Below are 24,129 nucleotides of genomic sequence, written 5' to 3' on the forward strand. Positions count from 1 at the left end.
TTTTCTTCCTCTTCTAAAGCACTGGTGGTTTTCTTACGCCAAGAAACCCTGAAGGACCCTGGGGATTCCAAAGGACGAGTCCTTTATGTATAGGTCGGCACCACATAAAGGCAAGCCCCTGCCTTTCTGCCCGGTAATTACACTGCAGCAAACCCAATCGCTGTTACTAATTGCTGTCTCGCTGGCCGCCTGGTTTGGAGGAGAGAAACAACTACTTCAGTGGCATCCAGCAAGGCAACACCCCCCACCCCACCACGGCTTCCGCGTCCTTAAATGGGTGACTGTTACTGCGCTCCCTTCAGAAAAGTCTCCTACACGGCCTAAGTGTCTTGTAACCAAAAAAACCCGCTATTGATCTAAGTAACAAATAGCTCCGGGAAGAATTTTTTGTGTGTGAAGTCTGTGTTTGGCCAGTGGGAACGTGGATTAGAGACTCCTCCTGCTCTCGCTGTGACTCAAAGCGGGACGGCGCTTTGCTCAGCAGCAGATTTCCCCCTGTTTGTTTGCTTTGCCACTGCTGAACACAGATCTGAGGACCGTGTGGGAACGAAAGGTGGCAAAGACAATGGGAATGTTCTGACAGGCTCCCAGAGGGATTTCGGGTGGTGCAGACCTGAGCAGCTGACAGCCCCACCAAAACTGACAAACACCTACGTTGGGAAAAGACCAGGGAGGTTTTTATAGAGAGAATCTGTGCCTCACACATTTTGTGAGGTTGTCTGAGGATGACGATGCACCCGAAAATAAGCAAGACCCGGGCAATGTCGTACATTTGGATTTCTCAGAAGTTTATGACAAGTTTCTTTTCCCACGTCTCCCAAGAAACTAAATTGTCCCGGGGTGAGAGGGAATGGCAACTCATCTCCTCTTCCCAAGTCACAAACCTGAATGTCCTCCCCCAAAAAGTGAAGGAGGGGGGAGGGAATAGCTGTTCCCTAACCAGACCAAAAAGGAAACCAAACTGTGTTCAGCTGCCGCGTTCCGGCAGTGTTTAACGCCAGGCTCTGGTAACGGGCGGCTTAGGCAATTTGAAACAGCGCAAAGCAAGAGACAATGTGACGATAAAGCAGCATTTTAATTAGCAGCGGTTCTTTCCCCAGCCCAAAAGGTTCCTTCTGTGCATTCATATTCCCAGAACAACAAAAGCCCTCTTGTATTTCATAAATCAAAAAACTCATAAAACAAGCCCCTGCGATTGCACATTCCACGTAATGGTCCAGAAATAAATTAGGCAATAAATATCAAATAATATATCCCCATCAGCAGTGAAAATCTACTCTTTGGATAATCAGAAGAGAAGATGCCTTCCAGCAGCTTATGCCTGGTAGCTCAGAATAGGTAAAGCAATAGAGAGCTTTAATAAATCTTTTAACACCTTTTCCGCTGAAGAATATAGCAATTGTCCTGCGTAATAGCTTCCCTGAGCCCCGGTATCCATCAGAGCAACAGCACAGCCCTGACGCTGTTCATGTCAAAAGCCGGGCTATCAAACAACAGCCGCGTGTCGAAACCGTGTAGGACTTTCCTCCCTCACGGCTGGGTCTCGCTCAGCCTTCGGTGCCACCATCAGCTACAGCCGAACCCAAAAACCCGCCCTCTCCTCTCCTCTCCTCTCCTCTCCTCTCCTCTCCTCTCCTCTCCTCTCCTCTCCTCTCCTCTCCTCTCCTCTCCTCTCCTCTCCTCTCCTCTCCTCTCCTCTCCTCTCCTCTCCTCTCCTCTCCTCTCCTCTCCTCTCCTCTCCTCTCCTCTCCTTTCCTCTCCTCTCCTCTCCAGGTGACACATGGCACAAACGCATCCAGCACCTAGGACCTGCCCGGAGGGGGGGGAACGTCCACACACAGCTTCCAGAAACACTCGGGGGACTAATTTCACCCCGGCACGAAACTTCCCGACCCCCCTGCAAACTTACTGGCCACGGCAGAAAACTGGTGGCCGCGGCGGCAGCAGCCGGGGAAGGACCGTGGGGGGTCTGCACCCGCAGCCGGGCAAAACCAGAAGCGCTTGTGGATGAAGGGTCTTTGCCACAGGGTTGGTAAGAACCTGGGTCCAGGCTCGGGACGGTGGGCACCGCTGCTGGAGGCACACGTGCGTCCCGGGCGGCGGGGCTCAAGCCCCCAAGCTGGTTCGTGCGGAGCGGGGGTGATGCTCAGCACCGGTTTGGAGGTGCTGTGCTCGCGGGGGGGCTCACGGGCGAAGGGCTGGTGCGGCTCTGCCCCCGTCACCCAGCGAGGACCAGAGTCCTGACCCCAGTGCGGTCCCCGGGGCTACAGCCCTTTCCAACGGCTCATGTGAACACATAGATACGATATTGTGATCCCCCCCCCAAAAAAAGACATTTTTCATCTACTTTAGAGACTGATCCCAGAGGCTGTGCGATCTGAAGCAGAAAGCTTGGAGGCCTGATCACCCTTCACTAAGGACACAGCAGAATCCACCCCCAGATATGCAGTCTACCGGGAGCAGCGGGGAACACGTGCCCCACGGGTGGGTTACGGGTGCAGAAGATGCTCAGAAAACCAGAAATCCTTCGCATCGTCAGCCAAAACCTGCAGCACGAGTCCGGAGAACCGCCCGGTGCCAGCAGTGCCGGAACCATCGCTTCCCCACAGCTCAGGGGTAACTCTTACCTTTCCAAAATCCCGTACATCGAAGAGATCAAAGGGATCAAACAGATCGCTGTTTCTTAACCCAAATTTGTCGTGACACACTTTTAGGAAGGTTCGGATGTTCTTCAGACAGAGAAACTGGGGGAAACAAAAAAGAAAGGGAGGGAAAAAGTGAGCAAGACGGGCACAAATTGTAACTGAGATTTACCGAGTTAAACTCGCATGCGAGACAAGGTGACAGCGACTTAGAAACTTGCTCTGCAAAGCCAGGCCTCAGTTTGTTTGTCGTTACCGAAGATGTCAGACTCCCGGTGCCCGGTGAGGACTCCTGTGTTCTCAGCTGCGCACCAGAAACAAACGCCCTTTTGAAAAACAACTTTCACATAAGGTAACATCGCAGAAGGGCTGGAAAACTCAAGCCAGGACGTTTCCCTTTCAAGGTCGAAGCCAAATATAAATTACAGCTGATGTTCTACAGAAGCCCGGTGTTGGACTTTTAACCATTTCCAGCAGGATCCCATTTGGTTGCCTACAGAAGGGACACAGGTTACATCGCCTTATGTCCATACTGCTGTACAGCCGTACACACACACACACACACAGAGCCCAAAAAAAAGATTGGGACAGTGAAAATTGGGGTGTGGGTTGTTTTTTTGTTTTTTTTTTTGCTTCGGGGTCTGAAGCAATGGACAACTTACTGAAGTCACATTTTCTCCCTGACCCTCGCACCTCCCGGGCGCTGCAGGCGCCACGAGCGCCAAGGGACCCATGAAACATCAGCCAGCCACGTAGAGCCGGGTCCAGTTGCCGGTCCTGAGGCTCGGCCACGGGAGCTGCTCCGGACCCAGCTCAGGTCCCCTTCAACCCCCGGGAACGTTCCCACAAAGCTTTGCCCACCTTTAATCTTAGCCCATATGAAGAGGGAGAAATCTCACCCCTCCAGGGACCACCCTCGGTCAGTCACAGAGCTCAACTGGCCGAGCACCATTATGTTTCTCCTTCAAGAAAATCCTGCCTATGACTACAGCAATAATTGGTCATTTGTTTGCCAGCGTCGAAGATTTTGAAGTCTGGGGACTCCAGACGGTCTCGCTCCAAGGGTGACGCCTGGCAGCACAGGGGCTGAGATGAGAAGAATAAAAATCTGCTTCGGTTGTGCGGCTGCATCACCTACCTCCTTCATCAGGATGGACTGACTCTGCTGAGGCAGCCAACTCATTTCGCCGCTTTCCGCATCCCCATGCTATTCCACAAAATACCTTCAATTTATTGCTGTATGTTTAAACAACTCTTCTTCTTTTTTTTTTTTCAGCAATTCCCTCCCAAATACATAACACACATGTTAGAGTTATAAGTAAGTCAAGCCATTGAAGGGGTGAACTGTCCCCACAGGATAAACAGGCGCAGGACGCCGGCTGCCTTTGGGTGGGATTGGTCAGCGCGGTTTTGTCCCATGGCACTATCTCAGCTCCAAGTTGCCATCAAACCAACACCATGCAAGAACACTACTTGCGAACTTCACCACTGCGACTTCAAAGCAAATTAAAATAGCTTAATTTTCTTTTAATTAAAAGAAACAAAGCAGTGTCTTTAGGGCCATCGTATCTCCATAGACATGACCGCAATGCAGCTTGTCGGCATCATAGAATCACAGCATGGTTTAGGTTGGAAGAGACCTTGAAGACCACCAAGTCCCCCCCCTGCCCTGGGCAGGGCCACCTCCCCCCAGCCCAGGTTGCTCCCAGCCCCGTCCAACCCGGCCTTGAACCCCTCCAGGGATGGGGCAGCCACAGCTCCTCGGGGCACCCTGCGCCAGGGGCTCACCGCCCCCACAACCAAGAACGTCTTCCTAATATCCAACCTAAATCTCCCCTCTTCCAGTTTGAAGCCATTCCCCCTCATCCCATCACTCCATGCCCTTGTAAAAAGTCCCTCCCCAGCTCTCCTGGAGCCCCTTTAGGCACTGGAAGGGGCTCTGAGGTCTCCCCGGAGCCTTCTCCTCTCCAGGCTGAACCCCCCACCTCTCCCAGCCTGTCCTCCCAGCAGAGGGGCTCCAGCCCTCCCAGCATCTCCATGGCCTCCTGTGGACCTGCTCCAACAGCTCCATGGCTTCCCTATGGTGGGGGCTCCAGAGCTGGAGGCAGCACTGCAGGGGGGTACTCATCACACTTGGGATTATATGTGAGGCTTGTGGCGATGGATGAGCAAGACCACCACCTCGTTCTCATTAACAACGGGCTGATTCACCTGCACAAAAAAAAAAAAAAAAAGAAACCACCTAGTCCCCTTGTCCCCCATTCCAGCCCCCTCTCCATGGAGCCGCCGCGCGAGAGCGGAGCTCCCCCAGCACAGGACATTCCCATCGCACCAGAGCCTTCTCATTAGACAGGCAAGTGCCGGAGGCAGAAACTGAAAACAATTTTGTTTTTCTAGGGCATTCCTCTATCTCACATAAACACTGCAGTAAATATAATCTTGTCTAGACTGAGAGGGTTTTTGGAATTGCTTTACAGCCTCTCTCGCCGATACGGGTTATTTCATAACTTTATCTTCTGGGTCTCCGCAAGAATTTACACCCCGGGCAAACCGGCTGCTTGCAGCAGGGCCGTGTATGCGCTGCTGCGTTGCAGTCTCGTTGACTTCAAGTTTCTAGCACGCGGTTATTTTAAATCCTTTTAGGCCTCCCGTTTTGGAAGTGAATGACACGGGTTTAGACAGGGCTGAGCTTCCCCCATCTCCGCTTGGCCTCGATGAGAAGGGACAGGACCGCGCCGTTCAGCATCAGCTGCATCCAACTGCCTTTGCGCATCCAACTCAAATCTGGAAGCCACCAGGCCACCAGCTGCTAAATGAGCACCAGGCGCCCGCAGCAGTGCCACTGCCCTTCCCGCAGCTCCAGGTGACATCTGCGAAAAGCCACCAGGCGCTGCCACCATGCGCTGCGCGCCGGCAGATGACAAGCATCAAAGAAGAAGCCGATAATCTATTTAAAGAGTCGCTGAAAAGGCCTGATGTAAAACACAACAAAGCAGGGCAGCAGCACCACGGTCCCGCTCCGCCAGCCAAGAGCCGGCAGCAGGGCAAGGCCACCACGTGTCCCACCAGCAAAGCCACCGCGTGGGATGATGACTGCTCTGGAGTCCCCAACACAAGAAGGACATGGACCTGCTGGAGTGGGTCCAGAGGAGAGCCACGAGGGTGATCCGAGGGCTGGAGCACCTCTCCTATAAGAGGCTGAGAGAGTTGGGGCTGTTCAGCCTGGAGAAGAGAAGGCTCCAGGGAGGTCTTATTGGAGCCTTCCAGTCCCTAAAGGGGCTCCAGGAGAGCTGGGGAGGGACTTTTTACTGGGGCATGGAGTGATAGGACAAGGGGAAATGGCTTTAAACTGGAAGAAGGCAGGTTCAGATTGAACATTAGGAAGAAGTTTTTCCCTGTGAGGGTGGTGCGGCACTGGGACAGGCTGCCCAGAGAGGCTGTTGAGGCCCCATCCCTGGAGGTGCCCAAGGCCAGGCTGGACGTGGCCTTGGGCAACCTGGGCTGGTGGGAGGTGTCCCTGCCCATGGCAGGGGGGTTGGAACTCGATGATCTTCAAGGTCCCTTCCAACCTAAACCATTCTATGATTCTATGATTCTATGACTGTAGGCAGCATTTAGCCCCACTCTTCGTGCCCAGGAGCGTAGAGCCCAGGCGCGGGTGTCAGTGGCACAGTTCGCTCCCACACTATTTCTCTCTCTGTCTCTCACCCATCCAAAAAATGCCTCCTCGCGCTTTGGCTCCCTGGCGTCTCGAGGCGGGTTTGCTGTTGATGGAGGATCAGGAATTGTTGGCTTGACAGACCTACTGAACAGCCACGTGTTCAAATTAGCTACAATTGAATATGAGCTGTGCCGAGGCCATTTTATTTACCAGTCAATCATACCTTTGGATGAGTAAACACTCCACAGAAGAAAGAGCGAGCGAGAAATCAATGTTCTCCGTGGGGCTCATTCACCACCTGCCAGCCCCCAAATCGATGCTGTCGTTTATACGCTTCAAAGCGAGCCCAGCGCTGACGCGGAGTCCTGCGATGCCCTTCGGTGCGAGGGCCACCGGGAGCCCAAGTACCGCACACCCCAAGTCCTGCCATCGCCCCGCTGCGCACCCAAAACACCCTCGGCACCCACCAGCCATCACTTGTGGGGGGTGAAGATACCACCAGCAGCCAGGATGCTCAGATCTGGAAAGAGACCCCGGAGACCACTCCACCTTCTGTGGACACCAGCATCTCCCACCATACCACTGCCCAGGCTCTGAAAGCAGCAGATACCCATCCGAGGCGCTTTGGAGAGGGAAGTTATTAACGCTAGAGCCGAGAGGCAACGGGGGCAGGGATGGGACTGTACCACAGGGAGCGAAAAAAAAAAAAAAAATCTGGTAAAACCAAAATACCTTGAAGCCTGCCAAGAGACAAGAAAAAAAACGGCGGTCAGCTCTGAGCTGACCCTCTGAGGGTTGCAAGGAGACGGCAGAGAGGCAGCGGTGACAGCCCGGCTCCTGCCCTCGGCATGGCAGAAGGTCCCCGCCACCTGCGCTCATCAAGTTTCGGAACAGCTTTGCTTATTTTTAAACACTCTGCAACGCCGTAAGGTGAATAAACCGCTCTCGACCCCCACCCGCCCCAAACCCGCTTCGCGAAGCGGGGCGGCTGCAATTCCCCCAGCTCCCAGCCGCTCCTGGGGTGTTCTTTTTGAAAGAGGGTTTTCATTGTGTTATTTGTTTTATCGATATTTGGTAAGTTTAGAGACTCCTCGGATGACTGCTGCGCGCAGGAAGGGGATCGCCGCCAAGTTTTTTGATGCAGCTCAGAAACTTGTCCCACAAATACAAATAATGCATCGGAGGAGCTTTCAGCGGAGATGGAGAAAGGGACAATTTGGTACTTGGGATAACCCCAGATACTGGGGATAACGTTGCACAGGGATAAATAACATGACAGCTTTGTGCAGGGATTCCGGGAGCTCAAGAGGGCACATTCCCGGCCACCCCAGAGCTCTGCTCCCGCGGCCCCGGGGATGCAGAAACCCTCGGATGCTTCTGCAGGAGGATGCTCAGCACCTCGGCTCCTCCTCACGCCCCCGTTCAGTCATCACCGCCCCTTCCCTGTGGTCCCCGTATGACTGGGCGCCCGCGGCACCTGCGCTGACGAGACAGCGGGCATTTCTGATGCAAATGCAGCAGAAGAGATCTGGCGACTCGAGCACGTTGGGGTTAGGTTGGAAACCGTCCCCCAGCCCGGGCCGAGACGACGGCAGGCTGGAGAGCCGTGCGCGTTCCTGCCGCCCTGCAGAGCTGCTCTGCTCAAGGGAGACGGCAAAGGGGCAGGCAAAAAGTCAACGACCAAAGTGCCCAAGGTGGGATCTGGAGGATGCTTGTGTGAGCATCGGAGCAGCCCCCAGTCCCTGCATCTGGGACGGCACACGGGAGGGAAGCACAAGGCTTGGGAGTCTCCAAAGAGACATTTAATAAAAGTGCTAAATCACAGAATCACAGAATGGTTTGGGTTGGAAGGGACCTTGAAGATCACCGAGTCCCACCCCCCGCCATGGGCAGGGCCACCTCCCCCCAGCCCAGGTTGCTCCCAGCCCCGTCCAACCCGGCCTTGAACCCCACCAGGGATGGGGCAGCCACAGCTCCTCGGGGCACCCTGCGCCAGGGGCTCACCGCCCTCAGTCAAGAATTTCTTCCTGATATCTCATCTAAATCTCCCCTCTTCCAGTTTGAAGCCATTCCCCCTCATCCTATCACTCCATGCCCTTGGAAAAAGTCCCCCCCCAGCTCTCCTGGAGCCCCTTTAGGCACTGGAAGGGGCTCTGAGGTCTCCCCGGAGCCTTCTCTTCTCCAGGCTGACCCCCCCACCTCTCCCAGCCTGTCCTCCCAGCAGAGGGGCTCCGGCCCTTTGAATAAAACATAGGGAAAAGAAGGCATGGGGGGCAGCTGGCTTGTCTGGCAGGGCAGGATCGTGCCAGAGCTCACAGCTTTCCAGAAGGGGCCTTGTGGAGAGGCAGCGAGGGCCGGCGGCGGGGGCTGGTGCCCCGGGGAGGAGCGGGGCCGCAGACAATAGCCGCGGGCAGGCAGCCACGCGCTGAGCCCCGGCCAGAGCCGTGGGCTGGAAACGGGCCCTGCAGCATGCGAGGAATGCCGCAGCTTTGCCGTTTGAGATAACCCGTTGACGAATGACGAAAGTAACTTTCTTTAGCGCTTCCTGACCGTGATGTCAGATTTCCTCTTATCTCGCTGCCGGCACGGCTCGACAGCACCAGGCGAAAAGTTAAGCCCCGGAGAGAGGGAGCTGTGAGCATCAGCTTATCACAGCCTTCGCCAACGGGGAAGGGAGGGTCTCTCATTGAGAAAACACAGCATTTGCAACGATCGGTGGGGCAATGGGTATCCTATGGCGTAAAACTCTCGAGAAAGCCAAAGGACGCGTCTCTGAGTTGTGCTGCGCTACTCAGACGTTGCAAAGGAGCATCAAAGCTCCCTTTGCTTCCTCCGAAGTCAAGAGCGGAGAGAAAGTCCGAGAGCATCCAAGTACGCAGCAGGAGCCGCAGGGCTGCAGCCGACGTAACTCTGCATTTAAAACTGCGCAAATCATCACTTTTATCTGATCTCTCCAAATGGCTCTGCCCAATCCCGCTCGCCTCCGCATCAAGGTGTTACCGGGAGAGTTTCGGGAGCAGTAATAAGAGTCAAAAGCACAACTGGAGCTTGTGTTGCCCTCCACCAGCAGCACCAAACCTCCCGTGGCTTTGTTCCTTCTCACGCTTCGCCCCATTGTCTCCGGTGGAACGGAGCAGCCGCAGAAACGACACAAAACATCTCTGCAGAAAATTTCCCTTCCCGTCCCCATTTGGATTCACGTCGCAGCTCATCAATTACTTTAGATGGACAGATTAAATTTCGGGTTGTTGGACAGCAGATTTATCTACTGAGAAGCGGAGAATGAAATTATTTCTCAAACAATTTAGTGCTATTATTTCCCCCCATTTCAAAGACATTCCTATCGCAGAGTGCTCACGGGCTGGACAAATTCCACTTAGCGAGGCTGATTAATGAGCCCGAAACGCTGATGAGCGCTGACCTCCCCACAGTTTCTCCTTCTCCTCACATCCACCCCCAAGCAAGGATTAGCCCTTGGAGACTACCTGGGGGGAGAGCAACCATTTATTTGAGCAAACACCCATAGCTCGTCACTGGGAGGACTGGGGAGAGCTAACCCAGAGCTGCAGCAAGCAAAGGTCCTTCCCAGCAAGGAGCATCAGCTGGAGCTCCAAACCTCCCGCAGGAGCTCACCAGGAGCTCCCACCTCGACCAGGAGGAGCACGGCCCGGAGGGAGGCAGCGCTGCCAGCGCCCCGGGCGCTGCTGCCGAGCCCCGCTCTGGTCCCTGCCCGTCCTCCCACCTTGGCTGGTCACGGCTCTCACACGGGTCAAGCAGACAAAGAGCTCCCAGTTACCTTACAGGAACTTCCCACCGCGATGTACGGGCTCTCAGAGGGAAGAGGTCTGTCAGATAACAGTATCAAGCTCCTGAACTGGAAGCCAGAATATATATTAAATGGTAAAAATAGTTAAAAAAAAAACCCAAGGAGTAACCTATTAAATACACCGAAGTCACAAGCCTCGGCCCCAGAGGCAGAGGAACGGCTCTCTCAAGTCCGAGCGGGCGCAAACGTCAACCAGAGCTCCTGGATTTCATACCAGACGTGAACGACTGACACAGGCGAGGACCGGAGGCAAACACCTCCGAGGTGGCAGACGTAAAGAGGACGTGAGAAGAGCGAGAGACGGAGCATAGGGTCAAACGATTAAATCCAATTTAGTCAGAGATGCAGAAGAAATGCTCAGTGACATACTGAAGTACATACTGAAAATGTACAGGACACAACTGGACCGGTGCTGTCCCTGCACGCAGGAGCAGCCCGTGCGAGGGGCAGCGGCACCACCGTGTCCCCCCCGGGGGCTGCTGTCACCTCGCCAAGCAGCGCCGCACGGGCCAAGCCCAGCACTGCGGGACCTCCTCCTATTCCATCCTAGGAAAGTTTTGCTGACCCCAAACTTCCCCCGAGGACTGCCAGGCTTGTTTCCTCTATTACATACGCTCCTTCAGAGAAAGAGATGGAAAACACACACAAAAAAAAAAAAACGTAAAAAAAATAACAATCCAGAAGTGTGGATAAAGATCAGGCAGCTGATGAGTCCAAGACGATAACGAAGGGCTGGAGGAGGGGACAAGGATTGAGTAACATCCCCCAGTTTGGAGGAAGGAAAAGAATTCACAGGAAAGCCCGGATCCTCGTGTCCTCGGAGGCAAACTCCCGACAGCAGCGATGACCTCCCCGAAGCTTAAAAACACGGGCTGAGCCCTCCCCGGCGGCACGGCAGGAGAGGTTCGTTAAAGCCCGTGCAATGAGCCAGCGGACCCCACGTGGTGACGGACAGCCCCACCGGGAGCGCTCGGCTCGGCAGAGCTCGGCCGCTCGGCATCCGTCTGTCCGTCCCACCGTCCGAGGGTCACCCAGTGGCACGCGGGGGCTTTAAATAAGCGGAAGGAAGCTGCAACTTCCCAAAGAAAACGGTGGAGCTGCAGCTGATGACAGTACTTCCCTCCTTTGTGGAGCCCGCAGCGGTCTGCAGACGTGGGGCTCTGCCGAGGAAGCAGGAATGGTTAAGGTGAGGGCTTTAATGGCCATGCCCGGGAGCATCGTTTTGGAACGTGCTTACGGGGTCTGAAATACTCTGCTCACACAGCTAAGGTCTGAACAGTCCAGAGCTTTTGCCCAAACACCCAAAATCCAGCAGGTCCAACGAGTTCAGCACAGGTCCGAACCCCAACCACAGGTCTGAGGATTGTCTAACCAAAACCCTTGCCACTGAGGTTCTAGAAAACCCTAATCAAACTCCCTGCAGCGCATCGGGCGGCTGATTGTACTTCACAGATTTATCTTTTAGGAAGTCTCTAAGAAAGATGTGCAGGGCCATTCCCAGGAGTAACAAGAGCTTCTTGCAAAATCAGGTGGGCACAACCCTCTCTGAAGGCTCCAGTCTTCACTAGCTCCTCCTCCAAGAGAGGGAATTTCAGGTTTCCCGGAATGGAGGACAGCACTGCTTTGAGCCACGGGTCTTCTTGCTGATACAAAACGAATGCACGAGAAGCAATACCCCTTTTCCATCGCTACCCACCCCAACAGCAATGCGTTTTGGGAGCTGGTGGAGAATACAGACTCCCAGACTACATGAAGGAAGGGCAAGTGGGTAGTGGGACACTAACACATCCCCAACAACCCGGGACGAAACCCTGAGCTGAAAGATGCCCTGGCGTTATCCCCAAACCAGCATCTGCCGACGTGAAAATCCCTCCTCGGACGCTCTCTTGCTCCAACGATGTGCCCGGACAGCAGTGGGTGCCGCATCCTTGGCACCGCTGTGGCGATGCCCAGGTGAGACCCCTGTTACATCCCATGGATGAGACCCGACCATCGCAGCCCAGCAGACGGAGCCAGACCACCTGCCCGCTCTTCCAGACACCCTCTCCATAACCATATGCATCGAATTTTTAAAAAAAACCACACGCAGAGCAGCAGTTTTTTCTCTGCAGGTCCTGGCCTGCCCCAGAGCCGCGGGGGGAGGACAACGGGGCAGGGAGCAGGGGCTGTCCGCAGCCCGAGCCACGGCTAAGCGTGGGAAGACCACCAGGTCACCGCCGTGCTTTAGAGGAGAAACCCCGCCGGACCTTCTGAGGCTCATCAGTATCACAGGGAAATAGAACAAAGGGGTTTCTCTTCGATTTTCCCGCAGAGTGCGGGGTTAGAGCCTCGGACTGCTGCGTCCCAGGCGGGGGCTGGGGCTGTCTCTGCGGATGTCGACCAGCAGGCTGCCAAATCCCGGCTTGGCCTTTGGGAGCACCGAGATCTGGGACGACATACAACTTGGAGAGCTTGGAAGGATTGCTCAATCTGCCCACGTTTGGTACCCTTTATGGAGAGTCCCCTTCCACACTCATTAAATCCAGCCTTTTTCTCCTCTCGCTGGAAGCCGTGCAGCTCCGTCAGGCGAACTCAGTTAAGGGAGGAAAACAAAAAAACCACACACACACACAAAAAAAACCACCAAAAACACCAAAAAGGAGAGATGCCTTGGCTTTTACTATTGACGTAAAGTCCTAAACTTGTGTTTGCCTCACTGGGGCTCACACTTCATCACTCATAAAACATGACCAGAGGTAGAAGAAGGGATACGTAAAAAAGAAATTAAGTTTCTAGCTGACCAAGAAACGGGATAACCTCCCACGCACCGAGTTTTCAGCAAAGGAAATTCAAAACATTTTGGCCAACCCAAAGCTTTAAGACAGGACTTGACCTGAGCCGTGACAATCAAATTATAACACAGAATTCAGCTGCTGTTACAGAAAATGAGTAATTGCGTAACGGTGTATAGCGTTACACTGTAACGATACGCTTACAGAGAACTTTCCGAGCAGTCATTGTTCTCCGGCTCTTCAGGCTGGTGCAGGGAACCGGACCGTGATGAAGTTTTGACAGGACAGCGATGAGAACAGCTACGGTACGTCTCCGAGATGAGTAAATAGCAGCCAAGTGAGGAAATCAAGCCCTGTCACGTCAAGTATTGGGGCCAGACCCAAGAGAGGAAGCTCCAGGCGGTGGCCTGCAAGCCTGGGCTAGTCCACGAAACTCACAGAACTTATTTTAGTCTCTTTAAAACCACGCTGCCCTATAGAAATGCTGAACAGACAAGGCCTGAGACTTTGGAGGCAGAAGTCAACCATGGGGTGGGATCTGAGGTAGGCGCCTGTGACAGCTGACTCCAGTATCATTTATGTAAAACTGTCAAAACGGGCTATTATTAAATAATAAAGCATGTCTGTTGAATTCAAGACCTTCACATCAATTTTATGAGTCCCATATGAGCCCAGTTTTAAATACCCGTTGGTATCTCCAGACCATCCCTGAGCTGATCGTGCTGAGGGATGATTCGGACCTAACGGCTGCCACCGTTCGACAGCAGCACATCCTCACGTCAGGGCACACGCCAGTCTCACTGCAGACACCGTTTGCTTTTCTTTATTAGAACAGCCCAAGAAATCTTATTTCCAAAGTTCTGCCATCGGATCAATGGCACGCAAGCGGCCAACATCCCAAAGACCTTTCTGGCAGGAGCTTGTGCGGATGCCATTGCATTATTCACGCGTCACGGGTATATGTAATTTGTTCTCCATACAGTCATGATTTGGGGTGACCCGCTTCCAATTAGACTCAATTCACTTTCAGAAAGCCTCAGAAATTACAGCGTGTTATTTTCCTCGCTGTGCCAGGTTACCAGCCGGGGGAGCAGAAGCACCGACCGAACCCACCTCCCGCTACCTTCACCCCACGGAGCCGCAGCAGCGCAGCCGGCGGGGGGGAAAGCACGACCGAAAAGCAAAAACTCAGCCCCGAAAAATATTTGTAACGCTGCGTTTGTTGCAGCTTTTACCTTTCCAATTGGCGACGGGAGGAAATAACGGCGTAGAAAAAATGGCAAATGTCTGTCGGTTTGAGATTCGCACAGCCCTGTGCTCCAGCCAAGATCGGGAGATGACTGCCCACCTTCCGGACCTCTACTGACAGACCCAAAGCTGGTGCTGGCACAAGAGTTACGCATCCCAGAAGATGGAGACAGCCTGCTCACGGTGACGGCTGCTGACACGCACCCTGACACCCTTACACCTTTCTGGACCGTTGCCCAAATTGCTACCTACTCGCAAAGCCTTGCTAGAAAAAAAAAAAAAAAAAAAAAATTAAAAAAAACCCAATCATAATGAGGCCACAGGCTGACAACGGATTCAGTGAAGAACAGTCCCCAAATGTCACACCAGGGACCGGGATGGCATTATTAGAAGCAGACAACAAACACTCAGAAAACTCTGCTTAATGGCAGCAGGTAATGATGCTGAAAGATGTCCTCCAGCTTCTTCCTAAAGTAGTAATTAAAACCAGAACACTACTTTTCACATTACGGATGATTTCATATGCAGGTCTGCATCAGTTAAGCTGCATTTTGCGAGATTAAGCCCACAATCTGCTTCTAATAGGTCTCTCGATGCTCCTCTGCCTGGTGGCAGCACGCTGGGGCTCTGCGCCCACATCAGCCCCTTGCCATGGAGATGGGGCCATCTCAGAGCAGCTCAGCACCGCCTTCGCCCCCAAAAGCAACGGAAACGGGGTCGTGGGGGTGCTCCTGGGCTGGCCATCGCTCCTCCCCGCAGGAGGTCCCAGCAAGGGGAGGCGGGAAGAGCAGGCAGCTGGAAAGAGGTAGGACACATGGACCTGCACCACAAACCCGCTTATGCAAGAGGGATTTCAAAATCAAAACTTTTCCCCAGAAGGCTGTGCCCTCCATTCAGCGAGACCTGGCCAGGCGGAGAGGAACCCAATGAAGTTCAACAAGAGCAAGTGTAGGGTCCTGCGCCTGGGGAGGAATAACCCCACGCACCCGAACAGGTTAGGGGTTGGCCTGCTGGAGAGCAGCTCTGCTGAGAGGGACCTGGGAGTGCTGGTGGACAGCAAGTGGCCCACGAGCCAAAAATGTGCCCTGGTGGCCAAGAAGGCCAATGATCTCCTGGGGTGCATTATAAAGAGCGTGGCCAGCAGGTGGAGGGAGGTCATCCTCCCCCTCTGCTCTGCCCCGGGGAGGCCACATCTGGAGCACTGTGTCCAGTTTGGGGCTCCCCAGTTCAGGAAGGACAGGGAACTGCTGGAGAGGGTCCAGCGGAAGGGTATGAAGACAATCAAGGGAACGGAGCACCTCTGTTATGAGGAGAGGCTGAGAGCCCCGGGGCGGTTCAGCCCGGAGAAGAGAAGGCTGAGAGGGGATCTCATCAATGCTTATCAATATCTACAGGGCGGTGGCAAGAGGATGGGGCCAAACTCCTTTCAGTGGTGCCCAGCGACAGGACAAGGGGCAACGGGCACAAACTGGAAGATGGGAAATTCCACCTTACCACCAGAAAATACTTCTCTCCTGTGCGGGCGGCAGAGCACTGGCACAGGCTGCCCAGAGAGGGGGGGGTGTCTCCCACTCTGGAGATACCCAACACCCGCCTGGACGCGTTCCTGTCCAACCTGCTGTGGGTGTCCCTGCTCTGGCGGGGGGGTGGACTGGATGATCTCCAGAGGGCCCTTCCAACCCTTCTGTGATTCTGCGTTACAGGACCTACAAGCCAGAGGGAGCAACGCACTGCAGCCCCGCTCCTTCGAGCCTCCTGGGTGATGGAGGAGAGATGAGCATCACATCTACCGTTACGGGCAGCAGCAGGGGCTGAACCCGATGTGGCCAGAGCTGGGAGAAGGGGCCTGGTGCCTCTGCCAGGCAGCGTACGGAGGCTGCTCGTCCGCGGGGACGGAGAATGGAGAGGCAGCCCCGAGGCCCCGGGAGTCGCTCGGGGCTTCCTCCTCTCCTCGGTTTTAAATAATAAATGTTTTGTTGCGTTTCAGTGTTGGGAAGAATCACGGATGCGAACAGACAGCGCGAGCTGGAGAACAAGAAGGGCTTTTGTTTTTACCCACGGTTTAATTGAGGCGCATCAAGTTTTCTGGCTCCGAATTTCTTCTGCAGAGAATGAAGCTGAAGCAGAGCGGCAAAAGCAGGAGGAGGGAGTACCGCTGCCTGCGAGGCGACAGCCCGCCAAGAGCCGTTCTAACACGCGTGCAGCGCACAGAAGATTGCTCGGGGCAAACAGGTTATTAAAAAAAAAAAAAAATAAAAAAATCTTAATGGAAGGAAAAATAAAAGGTTTTATAGCTTAACTGCTTTAGCGCTTGTGTGTCGGACCCAGGGCGCAGGGCTGGGTAGACACAGGCGCAGACACGCACCAGCCCCCGGAGCTCTCTGCGGAGCATCTGTGCCTGCGGGACGGCAAACCGCACCCAGGGCTCCGTGCGCACGTCCCCTGTAACGATTAATGTCCATAAGGCTCACGAGAGGAGAGGCAGGACATCCCCCGCCAAGCAGCGGGGACTTTGGTAGCGTTGGCACAGGTGGGACTGATCCCAACCCTTGCTGGCGTTGGGCAAAGCCTCTGTCGGTGCCAAAACGAGACGAGATCGAGAAAGACACCTCCGCCCTCACGCGCACTGCAACCGCCCGCGTGCTTTTGAGTGAGGTATTCATTAGTAGCGCAGCTTGCCACGTGTTAAACCTGTCTTTAAGAACAACAGGGGAGACCCAGGGAACTAGAGGCTGACGAGCCTCACCTCCATTCTGGAGCGTGCCCCTCCTGGGATCCCTTTCCCGAGGACAAGATGATCCTCATCCCAAGGATCCTGAGGACAAGATGATCCTCATCCCAAGGATCCCAAGGACAAGATGATCCTCATCCCAAGGATCCCGAGGACAAGATGATCCTCATCCCAAGGATCCCAAGGACAAGATCCCGACCCCAGGGATCAGGAACAGCCAAGGCAGATTTGGCAAGAGCAAGCCTTGCTTGTCCCACCTGATTGCATTTTACACAGAAAGAAGGGGGCGGACAGAGGATGCCGGAGCCGTGGATGTGACCCACCGCCTCCTTCCCGCACCGCGGCACCGCACCAGCTGGCGGAGCCCCCGCTACCCCGTACTGCCGGTCGACCAGTCACGCCCAGGAGAAAACAGCTACCAAATCACCTATTTTAAAACATAAAGGGGAAGTTGAGGTGGAGCGAGACTAGGTGGGATGATCCCCCCCCCGCCCCCCCTGCATTTGGCCTTTTTTTTCCTCCCAGTAACAGAAAACGTCAAAGAGTTTCAAACGATAAACCCACAAGCGGGTACTCGGAACTTCCCAGGCATCAGAAGAAGCCCCCGTGAGTCTTCGACAGGCTTCGACAGGCTTCAGAGTAGGTCCCAAAATCCTACTTGGCTTTCCCGTAATAGCTCTGAATCCATTCCTGTGTATCAGGGAAGCAAATCCCATCCACAAACGCGGACGTTAACACACATTTTTCTTACCACCTAAAGCACTCGCACTGCCTTTTGTGATTTGCATTTAGGGTATCAGTTCCTCTCCCTTTCAACATCGCAAGGAAATTAATTAACTGAATAGTAACTGTAAGTATCACAAAGCTTGGGAGGCTGAGACAGGAAATCTGAAGGTTAACCATCGTATTTAATGTATGCATGAGATAAAAATCAAAATTAACTTCGATCAGGGGAAGGATGGGGAGGCCATTGGCGTTACTGCGATGGTGGTTGTTTTGGGTTTTTAAAATTAGAGCCTGTATTTTATCTTCATGATTTCAATGAAGCACTTTTCTCCCTTCTGGAGAGAAAAGAGGGGCGTAATTCCTTACTACAGGACATGGAGCGTCACTCCAAATCGCTCAGGCGTCGTAACGAGAGCCAGGTGAAAAGCAGAGGCCGAGCCGTCGCTCCTCAGCCCCGGCCTGGGACCCGGAGGAAACCCCAGTGCTGGAAAGGATGCTCCGCTCTGAGCCGCAGCAGATGCGGACCTGTCCTCCCCGGCCCCACGCGGGGGTCTGCCCGCGGCGCCTCGCCGAGCGGCGCGCAGGAACGGCACAGCACCCATCCGCCAGCGGCCACACGGGAGCGCGGGATGGCTGGGAAACACGTGGCAGCTATTCTGCCCACCCTGCTTCAACCCCGCCTGGCAGGCACTCGAATACTCCGTGAACCACTGTCCCACCAGGCTTGGACACCCAACCACATCTATTTTTTATTTTTTTTCCCCCCCTTCCCTTTTCACTGCAAGAGTGGAAGGTTTGAAACCAAACTGCTCTGGTCTACCCTGAAGTGAGGTAAGATTCCAGTCAATGGCTACAACTGAGGTTTTTGCCTTTTATGGAACAAACAAACCAAAACCCCTTAACACATCCAGTGGACGCAGCACAGGACGAGCTCCGGAGTACCTGTGCACCCAATTTACCCCCCCTGCAGCAGGCGCCGGGTCCCTTAAATCCATTAGCACACGGGGAACCCACAGCCCTCTAATGCGTAGTTTGACGCATGCAACGAGCAGGGCTTAGTTACGAGACCCCGGGACGAGTGGATAAAGACCGGTGTGGGAGATGCCAGCCGCTGTCCCGCTCCCTGGCTGGGGACACCCCAGCGCATCTCCCCCCCCCCGGTGCCCGCAGCGCGCTCAGCATCCTTCGGGTGCCACACGGGGCTGATGCTCCAGTCCCGCCAGCGTCTGCCGAGAGCCGTTCCCCGCACGATGCCAAGGGGTCTGGGGGCTTCCCGGGCTTCCCGGAGGACCAAACCGTCGCAGGGGACACTGCCTCTTCCTTAACTGGATTTGTGTTAAGAACAAACCAAGAAAATCCCTTCGCCCAGTCCGGAGCTGCCTTTCTTCTGCGGTCGCCTCCCTCTTCCTGCAACATATTACACAGAGCAGATTTCCTTTGTTTTCCTAATTTCAGTGTCTACCTGAGCGCCAGGGCAGGCTCGGGATTGGATTTCCAGGCGGATACCCAGAGCAAAACGAACGACAGTGTGTGTGTGCTTCGGGAAAGCAGAATTTGGACTCCTTCCTGAGAGAGAGAAAGGAGGGAGTACACAAGTGAAAGCCATCTTTTATTTTGCTTTAGTTTTACAGCTTGTCAACTGTCCCAATTCACACCCCCAGAAGAAAACATGCTACCAAAAATAAAAAAATTAAAAAATTCACTTTCCATTTCAAGATATTTTTCCAAAATGCAATTTAACGAGAGACTCCAGCCAGAATTAACGCTGTGCTGCGAAGCTTCCCGGAGCGTAAAAAGATTTGGTGCCAGAACGAACTGAAGACATCTTTCCGCAGTGCCTCGTGCCGAAACCTTCAAACACGCGTTCGCATCCAACTTCGGCAGCGCCGGCACAGGCTCCGAACCTCTCTGCATTTGGGTGCATCCCCATCCGTGACCTTCGCTTCAGGGAGAGGCTTAACCCGAATTAAACGAAGGGGAGTTGCATGGCTGACCCAGTTTATTTTAAATCTCTCCCCGAGGATGCGACTATTTTACTTTATCTGGAACGTCTGACCCTCCTTCCCAGGCTCGAGAGGCAAATTTCACCGCCACCGCGCGGCTCCTGCGGCAGTTCGGTACAGTCCCCCTTCGGCATGATGAAAACGGGGCTACAGAAAATTAATCTTCTGGCTACTTAATTTGTAAAGCTGCTTAAAAAGGTCAGATCCCCAGCTCATAAGAACCACCACCGAGAACAGATCCAAGCGATTACTGGAAAGAAGGCTCTGGATATTTATATAAATTAATACTCGGGGAGTATAACAAGATCAACAGGACCCTCTAATAATAGCCACACCACACTCTTTGCCACTCGTGTCACTGACTGGTGAGTCACAGGACGGGGGTGTACCCAAAGTTGGCATCTGAGGCCGGAGAGGGGTTTAGAAACCTTCCCAAAATCTCCTGTACGTTTCGACGGAATAGTTCCCAGCTTTGGCTTAGTATTTGTTACGGCAAGTCCTCTTTTCCGAGCCAGCCATCCAGGGGCTGACACTCACTAGCAGGGACACGTATGAGTCTACCGAAAGTATGGAAGAATAAAATTTTGTTGGTTTGGGGTTTGTTTTGTGTTTTTTTTTTTCTTCTCCTGAATGACGGTGCGTTAAATTATTTAATGGAAAGTTTAGCGTGTACACACAATCACAAACACTGACGCTCTTGTGATTCTGCAGTTATCCCTGATTTACTCTCACTTCAGGCAAGAAAAGCAAACTGGAATTTCTCACTGTGGGACAACGAGGAACGCCAGTTATCTCTGGGGGCTGACTTTTCCTCCCTCCATCCCTGCATCCACTTGGGTCCAGGCAAACGCAGGTATTTTCCTAAGACAAGCATTTCCCCTGGAAACAGAATTTAACGATGTGTTTACCAGCCAGACACGAACAGTTACACCACAGAGCGCGTATGAGCAAAGCTTACTCTCCTAATTGGAATATCTAAAATAAACTCTGTGTAACAGCGTAATTGCATTTGCAGAGCAGGGAGCGTTAGGGAAGGCTGCGTTGCTTTTGCTGTGCCCGTCTAATTAATTTGGTACAACTTGAGCAGGGAGATGAGGCCCCAGGGAGGCGCCGGGCTGGACCATTAATGCTGGATTTCGGCAGGAGGGTGAGGAGGGGGAACTGGGAGCAGCATCCGATCCCTTCCCCGGCCGAGCTGTTCAACTCCACCTCCTTCCACAGCCACCCACTGCGCTTTAGCGGGCTGGAAATCCGCCGGACGCCAAAGGACAATACTCAGCGCTCCTAATGGGAGAGGATCGATACATCTGAACAGGCAGCAGCCCTAAAAAAGCTCACTGACCCGTAAATTAAAGTTACTCTATTGACACGGTTAAGACAGTGTCAACATGCCGTTAAACACAGACTCATCATTTCCCCTTTTTTGGCAGCAACCCTATCCTATTTTCCTAAGCGCCACCCGATTTAAGTTAATTTTTACTACTTCAGCTGCATATATAACCGAAGAAAAGTGACCCTTCTTCTGCTTTAACTCAATCCTTCTCTTAGCAACTGCCTCCAACAACACATACACAGTGTAACGCGTACGGAGATTTTTTTAAGCACTGAGTTAAGGTGCAAGAACAAGCGCACAGATTTCCGTCAGACTAACGTATACTCAGTTCTGTGCAGCCCAGAGAAGTTATTAAGAACATTTATTTAGAAGTCAGCACGCTACTTTTTAACAGTCATACGGCAAACATTAAGACAGGTCTGGCTCCTGTGGAAGTGGCTGTGGCACACACGAGGCTGAGCTGTCAGGAACAAATTGCTCCTCTGCATACTGCAATCGAGACTACACAAAGGAAAAAAAAAACCATGAAGGGTACGGAGTATTTTATGGGGCCATAAACACCAAGGGAAGTAAACCATCTTTCTCTAAGGTGTATCTTCCAATGCAAAAAGCCCTTATTCAGAACAGGGCTTCCTCAGGCTCCAGGGAGGAAAGGCTTTCCAGATGCTGAGTGCCTCTTAGGGAGGGGACCATAAATAACAATTCATGTAGAGTCATCATGACCCATCGCTTCTGGCTGCTCTCAAGAAGCAGATTGTGACTTTTTCTGGACCGCACTCCACCATGAACAGCGCTCCCTCGCCAGGGCTTGAGGAGTGACCAACATCTGTCTGACGGACATCTGGCAAGGGGCTCACGCGCCGGCGAGGAGGAGAAAGCCAAGGCATCGCACAGCCGCCCGCGTCGTAACGGAGCCTTCCAGGGAACAAAGCCTTCCCACCTTCGGTTTTGTAACTCGACCACCCCAAGCCAGCCCATGGTGGCTCTCCCCACACATTCACACACTCAAAACCCCAAACCACAAAGTCAAACAATTTGTGTGCCACCAGCTAAGGAGCGCAGACCGAGATCCTGCGTAGAGCTGACCCCCTTTGCCTGCCTGGCCTTGCGCACCCAGGGGTGTACGCGCACTTCCGATGCGTTATTCCCCAGCTAGGCGGAAGGGAACAAAGAGACTGAATTGAGGTTTTAGTCCTCCTCCAGTCCCAAACTCCTTCAATCCTAAGAAACATTCTTAATATTGCCTTGAATAAACCAAGGAACATCAAATAGAAGTGATGTAAATCCACCCTCCATCTGAAAAGAAACTGCAGCTCCGCTTTGGTTTCCAGCCATCTCAACTCTTCCTTGATATCGCGCTCCTGGTCTAACTCAGACGCACAACTTTTGAACTTTCGTCTCTGCTCCTCACCACAAGGAACGAGCTCTCAGCTGCTTTGTACCCAGTCACAGAGTCTGGTCAACCACACATCCCTATCCATAGAGAAGGACTTCATCGTTATGCAGTCGCCGGGATCGCATCCTCCTTCCCCCCGCCCACGGCCCACACAGATACGGCGACATGAGAGCTGGGAACGGCCCTGCTCGCGCTCAGCCATGGCCAATGCCAGCTCCCAGGAAAACAGCGCCGCTTTCTTTGATTGCCATCCCCAGAAACTGAGCAGGACGAACAGTCACACAGCATCCACGCATTACTGGTCCTACCTTGCACCGCTTCGTTCTCTTTCGAGACTATATTTCCTTCATGAGAAGCTCTAAGGTCCCACTCCAGGTCAGCGTCCCCCACAGACCAAACCAGCCCCAAATCTGCTCGTAAACCCTTTGGAAGGCTGAGAAAACTAGCTTGGCTCTCTTCTAGCAGCCAGAACCTCCTCTCCGGCTGCCGCCCCGGTGAGGCTGTGAGGTTGGGGAGCCACCACACATCCAGCCCAGCTGGCAAGCCTGAAGAAGGGGCAGCATCCAGCCAAGGGATGCTGTGGAGCAGACGGGCGGTGGGGACGCCACACAGCTCTCCCAGGCTCGCTGTAGCTGGAAGAGGATGCCTGTCCTAAGCCTGGGGCTTTTGCACCCACAAAAGTGTCACAACGTCCCCCCCCAGTCAACCTTACAAGACCAGCAAGACTTCCGTGCCCAGATGCAAGTCAGACACGTGTCCTGCCGTGGCCTTGTGCCATGGTCTATGGCAGAGGGAAGTGAAGCATGGCACCACGCTGGAGGGCGGAGGGATCCCGCACCACCCAAGCCCGACCCCATCAGCCCCCACAGCTCAGCAGCGCCAGGAGGAGGAGGAGGAGGAGGAGGAGGAGGAGGAGGAGAAGGGGCAGGAGCACACACACTTCTGTCCCCTTCCCTTCATGAAGCCACGCTTCTGCTGGAGGGGTAACTACGGAGCAAGCGATATGGTCCTTTCTGAAGAAAACAAATGCTTGATTACAAAATCACAGCCCATCCACACACACCACCCGCCCCCCAAACCCCTGCGGGGGGAGGGGCAGCGAGCCACTCTGCCCCACGGTTCTGCTCAGCTGTAATGAGATTCCACTGCTTTGTATTCCCAAATAATCTGGATAACCGATGGCTCAGGATTAGGGCCTCTGTTTGCAAAGGGCCTGGTACCAATGGGAGCCTCGACCCGGGTGTCCACGATTTAAGAAAAGTAATGCAAATAATAACATCTATCTGTCGGCGGGGGGAGGGGGAGGGCTGTCTTTTTCTTTTTTAACGGTTGCTTTAAACCCCCAGAATCGTATTATTGACACCTCATTTTTGCGTGTGAGTTGTTTTGTTGGGTGGGTGGGTTTTTTTTCGGTTGCTTTTGTTTTTCGGAAGCCACCCACAGAAAAGTTCTGCGAAAGTTTTTCCCGAAGAACAACAGGAATAACGATGCCAAAACACCCCGGGGGAGAGCTTGGAGCGGGAGCAGCGACACGAACCCGGCGCTGCACATCGGCTGCAGCCCCGTGAGCCCTCACTACCCCGCGGTCTCCCCGCGGGCGGCCGCCAGCGCGTCCCAGCGCCAAGGAAGGGAGACGTGTCTTCAGCCTAAGGGACACTGAAAACGTCAAACCCCAAAGAAAGAAATGAGCCAGAAAGTGTTTCGCCGCTCACGCCCCTGCGCGATACGGGGCGGGATGGCCAACCGTCGCCAAAAGGCTTTTTTTTTTTTCCCCCCCAATTTTTGAGTAAAA

The 24,129-nt window shown here is 53.7% G+C and overlaps 1 protein-coding gene across 1 annotated transcript in view; it reads right to left on the reverse strand.

Moving 5' to 3' along the window:
* The window catches only part of VAV2 (vav guanine nucleotide exchange factor 2), a 158,193-nt gene that overhangs the window by 118,071 nt on the left and 15,993 nt on the right, over positions 1-24,129 (reverse strand). Inside the window, exon 2 of the mRNA XM_082492622.1 lies at positions 2,628-2,744. Coding sequence (XP_082348748.1) covers positions 2,628-2,744 — 117 coding nt within the window. The remainder of the gene's footprint in view (positions 1-2,627; positions 2,745-24,129) is intronic.

This window comes from Vanellus vanellus, assembly GCF_965231255.1.
Source record: "Vanellus vanellus genome assembly, chromosome: 18".
Lineage (NCBI taxonomy): Eukaryota > Metazoa > Chordata > Aves > Charadriiformes > Charadriidae > Vanellus > Vanellus vanellus.